Source organism: Babylonia areolata, chromosome 17 (assembly GCF_041734735.1).
Source record: "Babylonia areolata isolate BAREFJ2019XMU chromosome 17, ASM4173473v1, whole genome shotgun sequence".
In the NCBI taxonomy this organism is placed as follows: Eukaryota; Metazoa; Mollusca; class Gastropoda; order Neogastropoda; family Buccinidae; genus Babylonia; species Babylonia areolata.
Genome location: NC_134892.1, coordinates 23,679,486 through 23,699,046, shown reverse-complemented (window position 1 = coordinate 23,699,046; position 19,561 = coordinate 23,679,486). Strand labels below are relative to the sequence as shown.

At 43.7% G+C, this 19,561-nt stretch overlaps 1 protein-coding gene across 4 annotated transcripts in view; it reads left to right on the top strand.

Annotated features, from left to right (window-relative positions):
- The first annotated feature begins 1,293 nt into the window (after positions 1–1,293).
- The window catches only part of LOC143291526 (neural cell adhesion molecule 2-like), a 169,103-nt gene continuing 150,835 nt past the window's right edge, over positions 1,294–19,561 (top strand). For all 4 annotated transcript variants that reach the window (XM_076601424.1, XM_076601425.1, XM_076601427.1 and 1 more), the window contains exon 1: positions 1,294–1,452. In XM_076601424.1, coding sequence (XP_076457539.1) covers positions 1,404–1,452 — 49 coding nt within the window. In that variant the 5' untranslated portion in view covers positions 1,294–1,403. The remainder of the gene's footprint in view (positions 1,453–19,561) is intronic.

Sequence of the window (19,561 nt, the reverse complement as noted above, 5' to 3'; positions counted from 1 at the left end):
TGTGTGTGCGTGTGCGTGTGTTTATGTAAGTTTGTGCCTGCCTATGTGTGCGTATGTGTTCGGGTAGCTGTTAGATACACATGTATGTTAAAATGTATGTATGCAGCGTGTGTGTGTGTGTGTGTGTGTGTGTGTAGTCACATTTTGGTGTGTGTATGTAACATAGATATGATGTTTTATGTTAACAAAAGCGTTTTTGTAAAGCACCTAGAGCAGATTTCTGGATAGTGTGCTATATAAGTATCCATTATTATTATTATTAATTATTTCATATAAGTAAGAAGCTGAAATACCCTTGTATGACTCTTATTCAATCTTCGATCTGACATCAGCAGACTTGTTGTGAGGAACTCGCAGCTATTGTTTATATTGTCAGCTTACTGTCAGGTTCTCTGACAATGACCCTGCCCCTTCCAAGACGGAAGGGAGGGAAATTTGGATGACCAATTATCTCCCTCCCTTTTTTTAATTATTTTTTAATTTTTTTAAAATACATTTTCAGGTCATCATCATCATCACCATCATTACCACCACCACCACCACCAGCACTGAGTCAGTAGTAGTAGTAGTAGCAGTAGCAGTAGAAGTAGCTGGAGTAGAAGTGGTGGTGGTGGTGTTGTCTAGATATCACTAAAGGTCCAAGACGTGACTTAATAAATAATATAGTGCAAAAAATGGATAGATAAATAAATAAACCGTGCAAGTGAGTGCGCGTGCTTGCGGACTCAAACACCTGCCGTCTTATTAGCTGGAATAAAAAAAAAGGACATGATGTAGTCACATATACATAATAATCTGTATATCTCCAGTGCCTCGCAGCAGCAGTCTACGCTTTTCTTGCGAAAATCACGAGATGGTGGGAAAAAAAAGAAAATCTATATTGATAATGAATATATCCAGGTCTGACGCGGAAAGAAAACAAGTCATCAATGGCTGCTAAAAATAACGTCGTCGCTGGCGCAGAACACACGAATGTGTGGAGACGACAAGCTGCAGGCGAAAGACTGAAAAAAGAAGAAACCAATCCCACCAAGTGAAGGGAGGTAATTCTGCCCACGCTTTTGACAGTCATTACCTATGTGTTTCAAAGATATTTATGCGCGGATGTTTTGCAACACAGACCGGTAGTTACCCATAATTAACGAAAGTTAGTCGTCCTTATAAAAGACAGAAAACATTACGGGGAAGTGAAGTAGTTTGTTTTTCGTTTCGAAAGCGACAATTGCCAATACTATTTGGAACTATTTTCTACTGCGGACGCATAACGTGATTCACCGTGTGAGCGGGCAGGCAGTGCCTTGGGAAAAACAGTTTCGGTGGCCGACACGACCATCACAAACCTGACGAGGTAGCATTCTTCAGACGACTACAGTGCTCTGTTTCTCTACGCGTTTCCAACCAGGATGATTACAATGGAGCTTTTCCGCTTCTTACTTGCTCCGACATTACTAGGTAAGTGCCGATTTCATTTTAGAAGAGTGTCGTCTCTTGTGACATCGTGAAAGTAGTGTCATCGTGTGCTTCTCTCCCTTTTGTATCCGCGGATAGAATTTATTTTGCGATCGATTTAAGTGTCAAAGCAGCGATGCTGTCAGCTACTTCTCGGCAACTGGTACAGGTTCAAAACAGACAACACATTGGTAATATCACGGTCTTCAGTCTCCTACGCAAGCTATAGTTTGTGTCGAATGGGCTTTGGTTTGTTTATCGCAGAGCCTTGAATCTGCAAGTCAGTTTCAAATAAAAATTCGAGTGCGGGACAGGAAGGGAGGGTTAAAAAAACAACAACGGCCTAACGTTGTGTGAGAAAAGAGAGAGAGAGAATTGCGGAGAGCGTGATTATCAATAATTATGTACATTAGATCTCGTCCACAGAGCTACGGGTCGCGATCCTTCCACTTTTCCTATTTTCCAGATATTGCCGAGACGATGAAAGTGAAACTAGCATTGAAGTCTTCACGCAAGTGGAGTACTTTGTACTTTGACATCCCGCCGACATGAATAATGAGCGGGGATCACTTGAGTGTTTTGATAACAATGAGCCACAGTGTTGGCAGTTGGTCGCACTTTCAGTTTGGTGATTATTAATGATACGCTTTTCCGATGAGCAGAACATGAAAACCATACAGTAGAACCAGTTTAAAACTGAGCTATCAGTGTTACTTAATGACATTGAAATTGAATAGCAGTACCGTACAGGACATTAGGTCGTTACTAAACTGTTCAAACAACACACAGTTACAAATGAATTATGAAATATTTTATATGATGAGTTGAGAGATTCGGGTCATTTGTCACAGCAGCATTCCCAGTGCTAGCAGAGATCTGTATGGAGGGCAGACCAGATAGTAGAGTGGAGAAGATGTAACTGGTGGTGATGTTCAAGCTGGTTTTGATAATGGTTGTGACATTTCAGCCGTTTGGGAGGAAATGTACCAGCATTTCCTGTTGGCTGGTCGAGTCATGAACCCCCCCTCCCCCCCCCCCCCCCCCCCCCCCCCCCCCCTACCCAACTGTGATGCTGCCCTCTTTTCAGGGCAGGGCTAATTCATGAATAATTCTGTCTTACTGGTGCTGTCAGTCCTCCCATCTTGTCTCCCCATCTGTCTTTTGTCTGGATTTATTATGCACAGGTTTGCAGGGATGGATTTAGCATGGGGTGCCTTGTGGATCTCATTAAAGGCTAGCCTCTGATGGTCATTTTATTTTGATATAGTGATTCCAGGGCGCTCCATGTTTTATAACCAACAGTTTTTGTGTGTTTTTTTAAAATAAACTTTCTCCATTTACTCTCCACATTCCTTGTGTATGATTTTCTGACAAGTCCCAGGACTCTAACATTATCATATTTTTTACTAATAGATCCCCAGATCCGTTAATGTCAGAATATTTCCAGCTAAATAATGCAGTAATAAAAACTAATATTGTAACTTGTATGGTATACATCTTTTTGCTGTCATTTTTAAAATGACAGGATTTCAGAGTGGAGAGAAGATGACCTAAGAGGAAGAGGGAGGAGGTTTTGGGGAGTCGTGAGACAAGTGAGGGGGACTCCAAGAGTCAGAGAGTAGAGAGAGAATGGTGAATCAAACAAGTAAACAAGAATAGTTGTGTTTCCATTACTTTTCCGTTGTTGTCATTTGTTTGTTTTGTAGAACTTTCTTTTGAATTGTAATTAATGTAGAGCCCAAACATGACAATTTAGACATTGTCCTGATTGTAGACGACTGTCTAGACAGGACACAACTTACAAGTGTACGTTATGGTCTGTGCTACGGAGTATTTGGACTCAGGTATACGCTGGGTGCTGGTGCTGTGAAAAAAACAACACACAAGTCAAGGTCTTGCTCATTCACATTTGAATCAAATTACATTAGAGTATAAAACCAGCTGCTACACAGGCACATGAATGCATTCATAGTCTAAAGGTTTGCATTGTGTGGATGTTACAAAGCATGCAAAGAAAAGATACACATTGTTGTAATAATTACCATGTCTCTGATCGTAAAGTTCTGGAGCATCATGAAAAGCATGAGCTTTGTCACAGTATTTTCAGCCAAAGAGATTTTGAGTGATTAAATGATTGAAGGTAATTTGAAATGAACGGACCTGGTGTGATCTGGAAGAACTGTGTGGTCTGTTACACTACAAGACATGACTGGTAACAGGATTTGATTTTGAATTATAACTAAAAATTTTAGTTTCTGTCCTCTGGACTGATTGAGACACGATTCAGTTAAATCAGTTTTTATTCGAGTCAATGTCCATTCACAAAATACAATAGTAAACAAAAAGTAAACAACAAACAAACAACAACAACAAACTTACAAAGCAGGAAAAAACAAACAAAAAAATCCCCTATGTCCGTCCCATGAACAACTGTAGTAAGAAAACATAATGATAATTATTCTACATCCTGGAATTAAATGCAAACACATAACACACACACACACACACACACACACACACACACACACACACACACACACACACACACAATCATCATCATCATCATCATCATCAACGAAGCATCTGAACCTTTTAGCAAACTTGAATATTTGGCTAGTTGGCAATTCTGAAATTTTATGTGAGTAAATCTACATTAGTTGTCTGATCTACTATTTAAGTGTAATAAACATTCTTCTGTGCGGATGAGTGTTTGTCTTGTATACATATTGGCTGTTTGGACACATTTTCCTGTTTTCCCTGATATAGTATACAATGTGTTTTCCATTTTCTTTTCTTCTTAGGATGATAAATGGAACAAGTCGTAACAGTGATTTTTGCTGTCACTGTACAGTGTACTCACCCAGGCCGGTCTATGATTTGTTGTTGTTTCCTTTAAAAACAAACAAACCAGTGAACATTATCCAGTTTGAATTTTTGGCCTTATGTATGAAGTTCTTGGTTTAGTTTGTCACACCAGTTCCCACTGTTCACATTGAATGATTGACACACAAATCTGGTTTATAAATTATGGAACAGTGCAAGAAGAAACTTGCACGTGATTGATTCACTGAGGAAAAAAAACACAAAAAAACCCAACGCTAAAGATTGCAGAAAGCAATTAAAGAGTGGCAAACATATCCGCTCAGTGTGTGTCCCTGGAAATAAAGTGTTTGTTCCACTCAAGCCATATTTCTGATTTTGTGAAAATGAAAAGAAGTGATGCTGCAAATAAGAAACTTGGAAAGCTACAAGGATATTGCAAATATCTCAGTTAATTGCAAGGGAAAGGTGTTTTTTTTTCCCCAGGGAATACAAATAATGAAAATACACACACACACGAACACACACACACACACACACACAGTCTGTCTTAGTTCACAATTTCACTCTTTGTCAGGCTGAATATGTCCAGATCAAGTCTGTGAATCACTAAGATAATGATTAAAAATGTATTTGTAAATTAAAACAACCATCACCATTGTGACTCAGAGTCAAAGACTGAATTAGAGAGAGAGAGAAAAAAAAAGATTATGATTTTTTAACTTTATAGTTTAAGAAAAAATGTAACAATAACAATGTTCAACAAAAACAACAATATAGAATTGCCACTGGAATAGCTCGCATGCCTTCTTACAAAAGAACAAAATGTTTTGGGACTTCAACTGTCCAGGTGACATACTTTTAAGAAAAACACATGCTATACAATGTAGACCTATACAGTATCCTTTGTGTAACATGAATCAGGGGAGAGAAAATTCAGCATAGGTGGGAGGGACTACCCTGTTTTGGAAAGGTCTGTTGAAGTCTGCTTGTGTACTAGCTGAATGCCCTTCTCATTGTGTTTGCTTGGGTTGGCATGGAGTGGATTTGAGATGACAGATCTTGTGACCATTAAACAGAAACTTTAGGTATAATAGGGTCACGTGCTATTGCCATGAGCAGGTGGGAAGGAAGGAAAAGTTGATCAGTGTGGGGTTTTTTGTTTGTTTTTGTTTTTTGGCAGGGGGCAGGGGGGGGGGGGGGAAGTCAGGTAGATTAAAAGAAGTAATAATGATAATAAATAAATTTAAAAAAAACAACTTGTACCCACAAATTTCTACCTGCCTCCCTTGTTAAAGAGGCAGTATATGCCGTTATGTGGAATTACCGTTCCATCATTTGTGTAATTACAATCAGCAGGCCTGATTTGATATATTAAAAACTAGTATGAATTACAGGAAAAGAAAAGCTGGGTTGGGGATGCATACATGCATTAAAATGAAAAGGTAGGAGGGAAACTGTGCAATTGGTCGGCGCTGAAGCTGACGTGGCAGTCACACTTTCACTGATGGACACAGTCAGAATTTAGTTGCACGGTGAACAAGTTCGATAATAATTTCATGTTGTCTCCTAAAATGTTCAGAAGTCCGGGATAATAGATAAGTCGTCATTTCTTCTTCTTCTTCTTCTGTGTTCGTGGGCTGCAACTCCCACATTCACTCGTATGTGTATGAGTGGGCTTTGACGTGTATGACCGTTTTTACCCCGCCATGTAGGCAGCCATGCTCTGCTTTCGGGGGTAGTGGTCATTTCGAGCCCTGTGCTTCTGAGTCTGAATGTGGGAAGAAAAAAAAATGAAGCAGTAGAACTAGAAGCCTTCTCATTGACATCATTTCACCATCGCCAGCCGTGTCAAAATAAATGATTTATTCTATCACTTCATGGTTAAAGTTTAGTCTTCAGCAGGTTTTAATTTGGCCAGAGTGCAATCAGCAGAAGAGATTAATGTGGGGATGGGGGTGGGAGGGGGAATGCTGATGATGTTGTGATGAGCCTGTTGTTGCTTTAATCAGAGATTAATCATGCGCTGAGTAGAGGGCGCTGCTAGCTGGCCTGGCCTGGCAGCAGATTGCATGTGGGCAGGGCAGGATGGGAGCTGAATGGTTGTCTCATCATCATCATCATGGTCATTAGGGTAATGGCTTCATGGAGGTCTGCAGTGTGGAGCATTCCTGAGGACTGTGGTTTACATTCATGGCGTGATGAGGCCCTCACGTGCCAGGCCAGTGAACCTTCTGTGACTTGTTCAAATTACTGTTATCACGGGGAAACACGCATGGAAAGCTAATTGTCATTTGTATTTTGTTATAAAAAGAAAGAATATAAAAAAAGTAGTATTATAATTATATCATGTACAAATGGAATTAACCACCAGCTATCCAGAATTAATTATTGTGAAAGTGAAACTGAGAGGTCGGCCTTGTAAAAATAACCATTATTGTGGTAACTACAGATAAGGTCTTTTTTTTCCTCCCCAAATTGTGATTTAGTGAGGATTCTCCCTGCCTCCCACAATGGGTCCACAGGTTTGGATTTCAGTGGGTATAGGTCACTTACCAGCTGCAGCAAATTACTGGTTAATAAACAACAAAAAACCCTGTAAATGGTGTAGTGAAATACATATATATATATGCATCAGGTATGCACTAAGATTTAGGTACAGTCATCCCACCGTTTGGGCACAGTCTGTGGCAGTACTTGAATATAGTGCTACGAAAATGTTTTTGATTTGGGAAAAAGATTTTCCATTGAAATGTTTCTCACACTTTGTCTTTTTCAGTGTGTGTGAAAGCATGCATGCACGCATGCACGTGTGTGTGTGTGTGTGTGTGTGTACACGTGTGAGAGTGAGAGAGAGAAATTATCATACCACAGACCCAGAAGAACAATCTGCTCAGAACTTGACACAGTTCTACCATTTTCAACACATGCGTACTGGCATTACGGCTGGGCATAGCATTTGCTGGTCCTGCATCAAGACCTGTGAAAAGAAAGAAAGGAAATCTTAACCTTCGCTAACCTTAGTATGTTGTCCATCACAAGACCAACGAAAAAAAGCTTAGATACAATGAATGTATTATGCATATATATATATATATATATATATATATATATATATATACATACAAGTTATTATCAACACAGATGCAGATGCTGTTGAGGTTGACTATGGTTTTCGAGAGAAAGTCCTGGAACCATACTGGGTATGGTCACACAATAGCACACACACACACACACACACACACACACACACACACACTATGCAGTAATCACACCCTTTCTTTTTTCATCATCATTGTCTGTGTTCATAATGAAGTATAAACATCTGCTTGTCGCTTCCTGTTGTTTGCCAGTATCAGTCTTGTACCCTCCGCCTTGAATTGTGAATTTCTTTCACTAGCACAGTGGCACTGCGGGGATGGTGGAACATGAGACGAATTACTACCAGCCTGTAGCCATGACGATGACGTATATTTGTAAACGAGATGCAGCAGATGGGGACGTCCTCCAAGGCACGCTGCCAGAAAAAGCTGGACCCTGATGTCTGTGGTTTGTCACATCGTGTGCGGCAGTCAGGGTGGGGGTGGGGGGGGGGGGGGGGGGGCTCGTTCAGTCATTAGGTTAATCACTGCCAGAATGTCAGTGGCAGAAGGGCGACCTTGCTGTTCATCACACAGCGGGTGGGCAGACAATCGGAGGGCTGGGTTTGGTTTGGTTGTCTCCCCTACCCCCCTCCCCCTCCCCTCAAACCCCCTTACCCCACCCACCTGCGATGATTGTGTGGAATTTGAGGGATCCACTCCTCTGGCATGTTCTGATGAATGACTCTGGTATTTGACTTTTGAGTACTGTCCACATTCTCTGGTATTTGACTTTTGAGTACCGTCCACATTCTCTGGTATTTGGCGGTGCATTTTCTAATTGATTGTAGAATACTGCGGTATTGGAGGGGGTGGGGGTGGATGTGTGTTTTCTGATGAATCTGGTATTTGAGTTGTCATGTTTTGATGAATGCTTTGGTATTTTAGGGATCCACATACTGTGATATAATTTGAGGGTACGGATTTCTAATTGACAGTAGAATACTGTGGTATTTGAGGTTGAGGGGATATTTTCTGATGAATATTTTGGTATTTGAGGGAATGTGTGAATATTCAGGTGTTTGAGGGGACATGTTTTGATGGATTCTCTGGTATTTGATTTTGAGACGACATTTTCAGATGAATACTCTGGCGTATATATATAATAATAATAATAATAATGGTATTTATATAGCACTGGATCTTGTGCAGAGACAAATCAAAGCGCTTTCGCACCAGTCATTCACACGCATGCATAACTCTAAAACTGTCGAAACTAAAGACGAGGAAGGGCAGGCAAGGGAGGCTATTTTGGGAAGAGGTGGGTTTTAAGGCCAGACTTGAAAGAGCTGAGTGTGGAGACTTGAGTGTGGAGACTTGACGAAGCGAAAAAGGAAGTTCATTCCAATTGCAAGGTCCAGAAACAGAGAAAGAACACGATATATATATATATATATATATATATATATATAATTATAAGGGATGATATTCTATTGAATTATTTGCCAGGGCATGGATTTGAGGGGTCATTTTCTGACAGCTGCAGGCAAGTTGCCCTGTGCATGTGCTGGAAGAAATGGACTACCTTCCTCCCTTGACAGAGTCTGAAGAGAACAAAGCCACTGGGTTGTGTGGACACGAACTGAATCATAGGACCGAGCAAGTCAAGGCTAATAAATTGGTGCTGGAGAGTGGTCTTCATACAGAAACTTGCTGGCCAAAGAGTTAAAAGCAGTCCACATGTTTTGATGAATGTTCTGGTATTTGAGGGGACATTGTCTTGAGACTAACTTGTTGGGTGTGGACAGATTGTCCAGTCACTTGCCAGCAGATGATTGGCTTTGGGTCTTGGGTTGAAATTTCAGTAGACATTTTCTGATGAATGACCTGAAAGGAAGGAAAGAGTTTGAGCAGAGGGGAGGGTGGGGTGGGGAGAGAGAGCTTGACGTGAAAATTGACTTGTCTGGCAACAGATAGAACATCAGGATACATTTTTTCTGACTCGTCATTGACAGTGGATCATGGGGTGAGATTTCACCAAATGTTTTCTGATGCATGACTTGCGCATGACACTTAAGACGAAGGACAGTGGATTTCCTGAGAAATGAAAACGTTACCAGAAGCACACTGACCAGGCTGTTCACAGTGATAAAAAGTCGTCATTGTTTGGTAAAGAATGTTGCGGTGGTTTGAATCAGCCTGAATGTAATGCCATTTTGTGGGGAGGAAACAGTGGAAGAAGTTGGGTGGTTGCTTCATTGATTGGAGTGGCACGCCCCATCTGGCATGCATGGAATGTCCAACAGAGTCAGGAGTTAAAATTTTCCCTTTTGCATTGTGATTGTCTGTGACGCTCCACAGTTTAAGTATTGTGGTCTGCCTGGGCCTGTCCCACTCATTGTGTGAATTGTGTTGTCATGGTGGAAGAAAAGCCATGACGAGGATCTTGAATGATGAGAAGATGATGACGATGATGTGTCATTTTCTTGTTTGAGTGTGAAAACCTCCGCCTAGTTTCTCTTTCCTCTTTCCTGTTTGGGGCAAGCCTTCATGCTGCCATGCACATGTTATGAGTTGACCGCCTGTTCCTTGCTTAGTTAATACACCAGTTTGTCGAATTCATTTTGGATCTTAACGCGAGTGAACGTCATTGCAAAAGTCTGTGTGGCACAGTAGATGTATCGCACTCTGATTTATGATTACAGATTCAATGTTTGATCAGATGTGCTCAGTCTTTATCATGGATGTTTGCAGCATCAGAATTGAGTAATCTTAAATCTTTTATTTTTTTTTATCACAGGTTTACACTATACACAGTGTTGATGAATCAGTTTCAGATCTTATCGGAGGCAAAGTCACTGCATAGTCTGCAGTGTGAACTGTGCAGCTGTTCATTTATCAGTTATTGTTCAATATTGCTTGACCTTTCATTGTTTGAATATTTCCAAGTTTTAGTGTTCAGCTTGAAGGGAATATCATCAGGCGTTCTCTATCACACATAAAGGGGGAGGGAAAATCCATGTGTTGAGTTGATGGATGATTGGTTTATTTCAAACCTTTACCAACGGATGATTGGTTGATTTCAGGTCTTTATTTACAGATGATTGGCTCATTTCAAATCTTTACTGATGGATGATTGGTTGATTTCAGGTCTTTATTTACAGATGATTGGCTCATTTCAAATCTTTACTGATGGATGATTGGTTGATTTCAGGTCTTTATTTACAGATGATTGGCTCATTTCAAATCTTTACTAATGGATGATTGGTTGATTTCCAGTCTTTACTAACAGATGATTGGCTGATTTAAAATCTTTTGTCTGGCATAAGTGTCACTTGAGACGGTCATCTTGAGTCACTGTCATCCAGTGCTGCACTTGTTCCACATGTGAAATGACACATGTGGCAATTGAAATGTGGTATTTAATTACACATACTTAACCGTGACCCAACTAGTGCAGATTCCGGCAGGGGTCTGACATTCCTGTCCTGTGCAAACTACTAATGAAATGTGGTATATAGCAGTGATAGCCTTGGCCTACATGCATCACACATTATTCACATTATGATTATTTAGTTCTGCTCAGTGTATACATGGTGTGAGTGATACTGGTAGTATATGGTGTACGGAATTTTTGATAATTGCGATGAAAATCTTTTACAGTCGCACGTGTACACACACAGACCCCTGTTTCTTGTTGCCTTGACAATGACAGGGAATGTAAAATATCATATTATCAGGTTTGGTTCTTCCATTACGATTCAAATTTTATTGATTTCAGACAGAAACTGATCTGTTTGCTTTGTGTATATCAATAATAAACTCCCCCCACCCCCACCCCCACCCCAATCCCTTCCCTATATAACACAATGACAAGCCTTGTGACAGGACGGAGGCTTTTAGCCATTGTGTGCTGTAGATATTCATAATGCGATTGTTCATTGTGTTAGTGTCTGTCCTTGTTGGTGATTCAGTGACGGAAGTTTTGTTGTGAGATATTTTATTTTTGCGGACAGAGAACTTTTATCAGTGGATCTGAAGGATCTGTTTCCTGACTTGCTTTCCACTTGAGTGGGTGTCTTCCTGTTAATGAGGGATCACTTTGGTTTGCTTTTGTTTTGGAAAATGAAGAAGTAAATCTATATGAAATAATTGTGTGTGTGTGTGTGTGTGTGTGTGTGTGTGTGTGTGTGAAACAGATTTGTTTTCAGTACAGATGTTAGTCATACATGTTCGTCATAAGTGTTGATGAATCTGCTTTATAATTTTAATTGCATAACTAATCACTATAGACAGGACTTCCTCAGTTCAAACCAAAATTTATCCTTTGTTCTTTCGTATCAGAACCAGTGCTGTTTTTGATGGGTGTGTTGGCTCAAGATTTTGGATGGGTCTGTTGGCTCAGGATTTTTGATGGGCGTGTTGGCTCAGGATTTTTGATGGGTGTGTTGGCTCAAGATTTTGGATGGGTCTGTTGGCTCAAGCCGAGTATTTCCTTTGAACTTCGAATCTGAGGGTGGTTGAGTTGATCCCAGCACTCTCTGACAGGTAAAGCATGGATATTCTTTCCTCTGTCTCTGGTCGACTGATGTGCAGACCTGCTAATACCAGAACCTCCTTCATGTTTAGATATATATATCCCATGCATACAGACGACCAGATATGCATACGTATTAAAGATCCCGTGAGAGTAAGGGACTTGTAGGAAACACAAATATCCAGCATGCACGAATCCAGAACCAGAATCATTAGCAAGTTGATGTTGGTGGTGTGATGGAGAGAAGGAGGAGGAGAAAACAAGAAGACGGATCAATACTGTTTGCAGCCACTGTGATGGCCGATGCTTTTGCCGTACACAGTCACAGGGGACACAGGGCGCTGCTGGGATCAGACCCCACCGGTACAGACTGCATAATGCACAGTTCTGTATGATCTCCGGTGACAGAAATTCAGCTGTGGTGTAGAACACTCAAAACAGTGCATGAGAGAGAGAGAGAGAGAACAATTTTTTATTCAATAAAGGCCGTGGCCGCTCATGAAGGGTGATCTGTGAACACAGATTGTCACATTCCAGAAGAGAGAGAGAGAGACAGAGATGTTTTATTCAGTATTATGAAGGAGTAGTGTAAGCAAGCATTACACTATTTACAGAGGTATAATAAAATGACTCAATAGAAAGCATTTCTTATTCATAAACCAGCTTGCAGTCACTCAGCTACATATTGTGCTGCTTATTTTGAAAGATTTGTATCTTGGTAAAATGCTGACTGCTTAATAACTGATTCTTTGGTAGTTGACATTAGATAATCTGAACATGGACACACACACACACACACACACACACACACACACACACACACACGCACACACACACACACACACACAGAGAGAGAGAGAGAGAGAGAGAGAAGCAATTCAAGCACTGCGTTCTGTTCCAGTCACTGAGTCAGCATCTTCATCGTTCACTAATCATTTCGCAGAAAACCCATCATGTGGTTCGATGAATAGATCTATGTATACAACATGCACATTATGTCCTAACGAAAGAAGATAAGTGATGGGGGAGGGGGTGGAGGGTGGGGGGAGATAAGGCCACTGGTCTGCCATACAATTCGTCCCAGTTTTGATTGGAGCTGTCACAGTATGTAATGTATGAAAATGAACGTGTAATTAGCATGGCACTTTACTAGTAAAGAGAGACAGACAGACAGAGAGGGAGAGAGAGAGACACAGAGAGAGAGAGAGAGACTAAAGATGGGTATACCAGGGCTTGGGAGGAGGAGAAGCGAAGATGGAAGGCGGAGCGACAGTCATCAGGGAAAAAAGTGGGTTAGGTTCGGGGTACACATCACAGACGGGGGGGAAGAGGGTGAGAGGGGACGGGGTGGGGCCGGGGGGGGGGGTATAGGGGAGGAGGATCACTCATTATGGCTGGCGGTGTGCGGTGTGGGCCGCTGTGTCATCACTGGTTGTGGGGTGGGGGAAGAGGGGGGCCGGAGGGGGGGGGGGGGCTGGCTGGCAGACCGACAATGGTGGCCGCTCTTTTTACTTGCTACCCGCTCTGTACCGGGTGGCGGTGAATCAGCACTGCCCCCTCACCCCTCCCACCCCCCCCCCCCCCCCCCGCCCCCACCCAACACACACCCCTCCCTCTTTACTACAGGCCATCTGCCGCTCTCAGAGTAGGATGGAAACCCATGAAGGAAAGGAGGGGGTGGGATGGGGTGTGTGTCGGTGATGGGTGGGAGGAGACAGAGAGGGAGGGAGAGGGGGGGAGGAGGGGTTGCTAGGGAACATAAATTATGGACCAGGGCTTCGTCGTTGGGGAGGGTGGGGGGGGGGGGGGGGGGGGTAAGAAAGAACGAGGAAAGAGAATTCAATTGTTCCTTTGTTTTCTCTTTGCCCCAGTGAAGAACAACACAAGAAAACTTTGGAGGGTGCGGGGGGGGAGGCGGGGTAGTGGTGGCAGGGGGCATCATCAGTGACGTACTTCCGCAGCAGAAACAACACACGTACGCACGTACACACACACACACACACACACACAGGAACAAAATCCACGGCAGAGGATGATAGATAAGCTCAGTGGTGGAATCAGTCTGTCTCACCTTCTGAACAGACTGTACAAATGTATATATACATGTATCTGACGATCTTCAAGACACTGGACTGAGCGAATCACAGAGAGAGACAGAGAGAGAGAGAGACTCACAGTGACAGAGAAGGAGAGCCAATAATCAATATGGTTCCTAAATCAGCGACAGAGGAAGAGATGATTATGTTGTCTCTCCACATTGTTCACAGCATTCTGATTCGCTCTGTCTGTCTGTCTCTCTCTGTCTGTCTCTGTCTCTCTCTCTTTCTCTCTGTCTCTCTCCGTACCCCTTCACCCCACACACCCCTTTCTTTTTCTCTATCGGTGTTTTGTTTTCCCGTTTTACGTACCCACTCCTATCCGCCCTCGCCCTCAATACAGGCACACACACACACACACACACACACACACACACACATGTACACACACACACACACACACACACACACACACACACACACACACATGTACGCACACACGCACGCACACCACCCATGCACGCACGCACACAGTCACAGACACACAGAGTGAGACACAGGCGCGCGCGCGCGCGCGCACACACACACACACGTATACACACACACACACACACACACACACGTATACACACACACACACACATGCACTCATACACACACACATACACAAAGAGTAAGGAAGTTTTTAGAGAAAGCAAAAAGCACGCACGCACGCACACAGTCACAGACACAGAGTGAGACACAAGCGCGCGCGCGCACACACACACACACACACATGTATACACACACACACACACATGCACTCACACACACACACACACACACACACACACACACACACACACACACACACACACACACACACACACACACACACACACACACACACACACACACACACACACACACGCACGCACGCACACACACACACACATGTATACACACACACACACACACACACACACACACACACATGCACTCTCTCACTCACACACACACACACACACACACACAGTAAAGAAGTTTTTAGAGAAAGCAAAAAGCGCAAAGCCTTTGATTCATGCTTCATCCATTGTTGTCTTACAGCATTAGCGTTGTACAGCGTGGTTTTGAGAGAGAAAGAGAGAGAGAGAGAGGGGGGGGGACCTCTGCACTGATCTGTGTGTGTGTGTACGTGCGTGCGTGTGAGTGAGTGTGTGTGTGTGTGTGTGTGTGTGTGTCTGTTTATCAGAAAGACAGAACGATCTTCCTGCCTCTCGTGCATGTGACAAAATAGTAAGAGGAGCAGAGGTGGGGGGCAGGGGGGGGGGGGATTGCAGGGTGTTGGTGGGGGTGGGGAGAGGGGGATTTTGGTGGGTGTGTTGTGAGGAGGGGTGGGGGTGGGGGGGGGGGGGGCTGCTGCAGTTCGAGTGACCATGAGTCATCTAGACACTTGAGGGGAAACCAGTGCGGAAATCCATTGTTTTAAAGTCAGACGAAGGAAAAAAAAAAAGAAAAAAAAAAAGAAGACGGAAAAGTATTGGCCACAAAGGAAACATGTGCACGTGAGAATAATCGACGGAGCAGTAAATATGTCGTCCACAAGGACACAACAGCGGTAGAGAGGACTTTATTGATCGATCTGTCAGCGTGCGATTTGAAGAAATCTTAAAGTCTTGGTTGGTTGTTTTTTTTGTCACGACGGCTTGGCCGATTGGGTGAGGTTTCCAGCGTTTAGGTTTGGTTCAGCACTTTGTGTGTCATTTGACCCGCTCAGCACAAAATCAGTGGGTCATTTTCAGAATTAGTGGGTCGGGGAAAATGTCCCTTTCTGCACCCTCCATGCCCCCCACACCCACCACACAATGTGTGTTTTTGTGCATTGTCTGTCGCACTCCGGCTTGTGTGTGTGTGTGTGTGTGCGTGTGTGTGTGTGTGTGTGTTTGTTGCTCTTGGTGCTGTTGTTCTTTGTTATTGTGTCGTTGACTAATGCAAAGGAGATGTTTCCTGTTCAGTGGGCCATGCATACAGCGTCGAACTAGTTACAAAGGAGTAATAGTAACGTGTTCTTCTGCGGGCTTTGTACAAGTGCAGTCACGATCATTTTACAGGGGGCGGAAAGAAACAGTCCATAAAAGGCCTTGTCCAAAGGAACAGTCCACAAAAGGCCTTGGCCAAAGGAATGATTCAGCGCGTGTAGCTTTTAGAGGCGTTTGATTGGCTAAGAGCGGACAGGGCAAGACGGGTCGTCTTTTCACTGGTAGCCGCGCGAAATTTGGCCAAGCAGAGCAAACCGATAGGCCTAGTTTGCATCAGTTTGACATGGAACAGTATATGTATCACCAGATATGGAGTATACTACAAACTCCTTTTGGTTTGACCTGCTTGCTGGCATTTGGAAATCTCTCTCTCTCTCGCTGTGTCTATATATCTCTCTCTGTGTGAGTGTGTGTTTGTGTGTGTGTGTGTGTGACTCACTTGATTGTTGTGAGAACTGAAAAGGTTCTAATTCTATTCTACAACATAGCAGCAAAGCACACGTCTACTGAATGGGAAGGTTGAAATGTACCCTGTTTTCAGTCCACGCAAAAAAAACAGATACTTTATCCTATTCTTGTGCGTGTGTGTGTGTCTTTGTGTCTGTGTATGTGTCTGTGTGTAGAAGTAGTCTTTAGTTATACGTATTTTTGCTCAAGGTGATTTCTTTTCAAGACGAAAAAAAAGAAAGAAAAGGAATAAGGTTGGTAGGGGGAGAGGGAAGAGAGAGAGAGATAGTGTGTGTGTGTGTGTATGTTTGTGTGCGTGCATGTATCAGTGCGTGAGTGTGTATGTGCATACGTATCAGTATGTGTGTGTGTGTGTGTGTGTGTGTCTGTCTGTCTCTTACTGTTTGTGTGTTTGTGTGCGCGCTTGTATCAGTGCGTGAGTGTTTGTGCATACGTATCACTCTGTGTGTGTGTGTGTGTGTGTGTGTGTGCGTGCGTGCGTGTGTGTGTGCATCTCTCTCTCTCTCTCTCTCTCTCACTGTTTGTTTGCGCGTGTTTGTGTGCGCGCTTGCGTGCATGTGTGTGAGACAGGGAATGACAGGGGGGTGAGATGTCCAGTCTCCACACAAGCCAGGACGGAGGCCGGCACCGCACGTGACAGGCAGTGCACAGGGGCACGCAGTGATGGGATCTCTCTCACTGCAGCTTCCGCTAGCCGGATAGTTAGCGAAGGCAGTGTAGTGGCTGAACTAAAGAGTGGACAGACTAGCATAAGGCTACTCCGGCCAGGACAAGCAATTCCGGTTGCATAATCCACTTTGTCTGCGTCACGAGGTAGAGAGGTTGGGGTGGGGGGGAGGGGTGTGTGGAGAGAGGGATGGGGTGTGGGGGTGGATTTTGGCGTCTTGCCCTTTGTACATCGCTGCGATAATAACGGAGGCTACTTGATCTGTCTGTCTTGTCTGTGTTGTCTGTCTGCTGTAGAAGTTCTCTAATTTCGCTCTGTCTCTGTCTGTCTGTCCGTCTGTCTCTGTCTGTCTCTCTCTCTCTCTCTCTCTCTCTCTCTCTCTCTCTCCCCCTCTCTCTCTCTATCTCTCTCAGTGACTCACACTCACACACACCGACCCTTTTACGAAGAACTTGACCTTGGTATTGCTCAAGTGCCATTATGTTGAACATGTGTTTATAAGTATATACATTATTCTCTGTCTAAATCTTCTCTGTCTGTCTGTCTGTCTGTCTCTCATTTTCTCTCTCTCAGACACACACACACACACACACACACACACACACACACACACACACACACACACACACACACACACACACACACACACACACACAGAGTTCGCTTGATGGCGCGAAGGGCAAGTTCAGTGTGTTAGTTTCATTTCACGAGGGGTGGGGATGGGGTGGGGGGGGGGGGGGGGGGGTGGGGGGGGTGAAGATTCGTGAACCAGTGGATGTCATTCACCTTCATGAGTCTTCACCCTGAATCCTTTCTTTCTGTCTTTTTTTTATTTTTTTAAAATTTATTTATTTATTATTATTGCTATTTTTAATGGCATTTTAAAACCCCATGCATGCTGGACATGGGTGGAACATGATGATCTGTGTCACATGAATCCGAAACTGTGTAACCAACTTCTTTTCTGTGTTCTTTTAAGTGGTCATCTTGGTTGAGCAAAAAAGCAGTGCCATCCCTCGAGGAAGAGGTCCAGATGTATCTTAAAGAACGGTAATTGCTAGCTTGACGGTAGCTCCTTAAAAAAAAAAAAAGAAAAAAAAAGGTTATAGCCCTTCACTGATGGGCACATTTAGCAGCAGCAGTCAGTGGGTTAACTCGCCAGCTTGCACTTTTTTGTAGTCGTAAGATGGTTAAAAAAGAAAAAAAAAAGAAGAAAAAATGTATATAACAAAAAGAGGGGGGTTTGGGAGGTGAGGGGAGGGGGAGATGGGGGGTGGGGGTGGGGGGGGGTCTCTGTTTGCTTGGAGATTTCTCCCCATTACTGGGTTTTCCTAAACCTTTGTAAGCCTGGTTCTGATTCAGCTGGCGGAATGGAGGAATGGGTTTAAAGGGCTTCTTTTTTTTTTTTTGTTCCACCAACCAGTAGTAGTTTGCCTGTGTCGTTAACTGGGGTCTTTGGTGGCATAGGGGTGTCTCGTGTGTTCTGTGCACCGCTGTGTTTTATCCCTTTTATTGCTGTTGTTGTTTTGTTTTTTAATTAATAAGTACTTGACAGTGTGTGTGTGTGTGTGTGTGTGTGTGTGTGTGTGTGTGATTGCCTTACTTTGTCAGGGTTTGTATGGTGGTATTGACAAGGCGGGGGGTGTTTTTTTTTTTTTTTGTGCGCTCTTCGTCACTTCCTTGTTTTGTCCGGGTCAGTATGTTGACGGGTTTTTTTTTACTCTCACACCGTGTGCATTTCTTTGTTTCGTCCGCGTCTGTACGTTGAGAAGGTGTGTCTGTGGGTGCCCCTTGTTCTGTGTGCACTGCTTTGTTTTGTCTGGGTCATGACTTGGCAGGGGACGTCTTGTGCTGAAATACGCGTTGCTGTGTTTTGCCCGGGTCTGTAAATTGACAGGAGGTGCCACTTGCGCTGTGTGTGCAGGCTTCCTTCGCGCTTTAGCCTCCAAATTTCCTGCAGCTGAAGTTAGGATGCTGAGTTGCGACTTCACCGCCTTCCGCAATTTTGTCCGGGTCAATATGCGGACAAGGGGTGACTGTTGTGCGTGCGTGCAGCACCTTGTTTTGTCCGGGTGTGTGTGGAAAATGGATGTTGACTGAGGGTGTCTCCCTTGATACGTGCATCGACTTCGTACTTCCTCTGTAGTGTGACTGGGGAAGAGACATTGCACAGGCCATATATCTATCTCACCTCCCCCCCCCCCTACCCACCCTCTCTCTCCATTCCTCTCTCATCCCTCTTTTCTCCAGGGAAGGAGAGAGAGGGAAGAGATAAGAGAGATTCGGAGAACCTGGGAGGAAAGCACAGAGAGAGTTGTTTTATCCAGTACTTAGCAAATTGTGGAGATGGATGGGGGAGGGAAGGGGAGAGAGAGAGAGAGGGGGGGAGGGGGGGGGGTGAGGGAGTTTGGGGTCGAACGCGCGCGCGTGCACACACACACACACACACACACACACACACACACACACACACACGCATGAAGGGA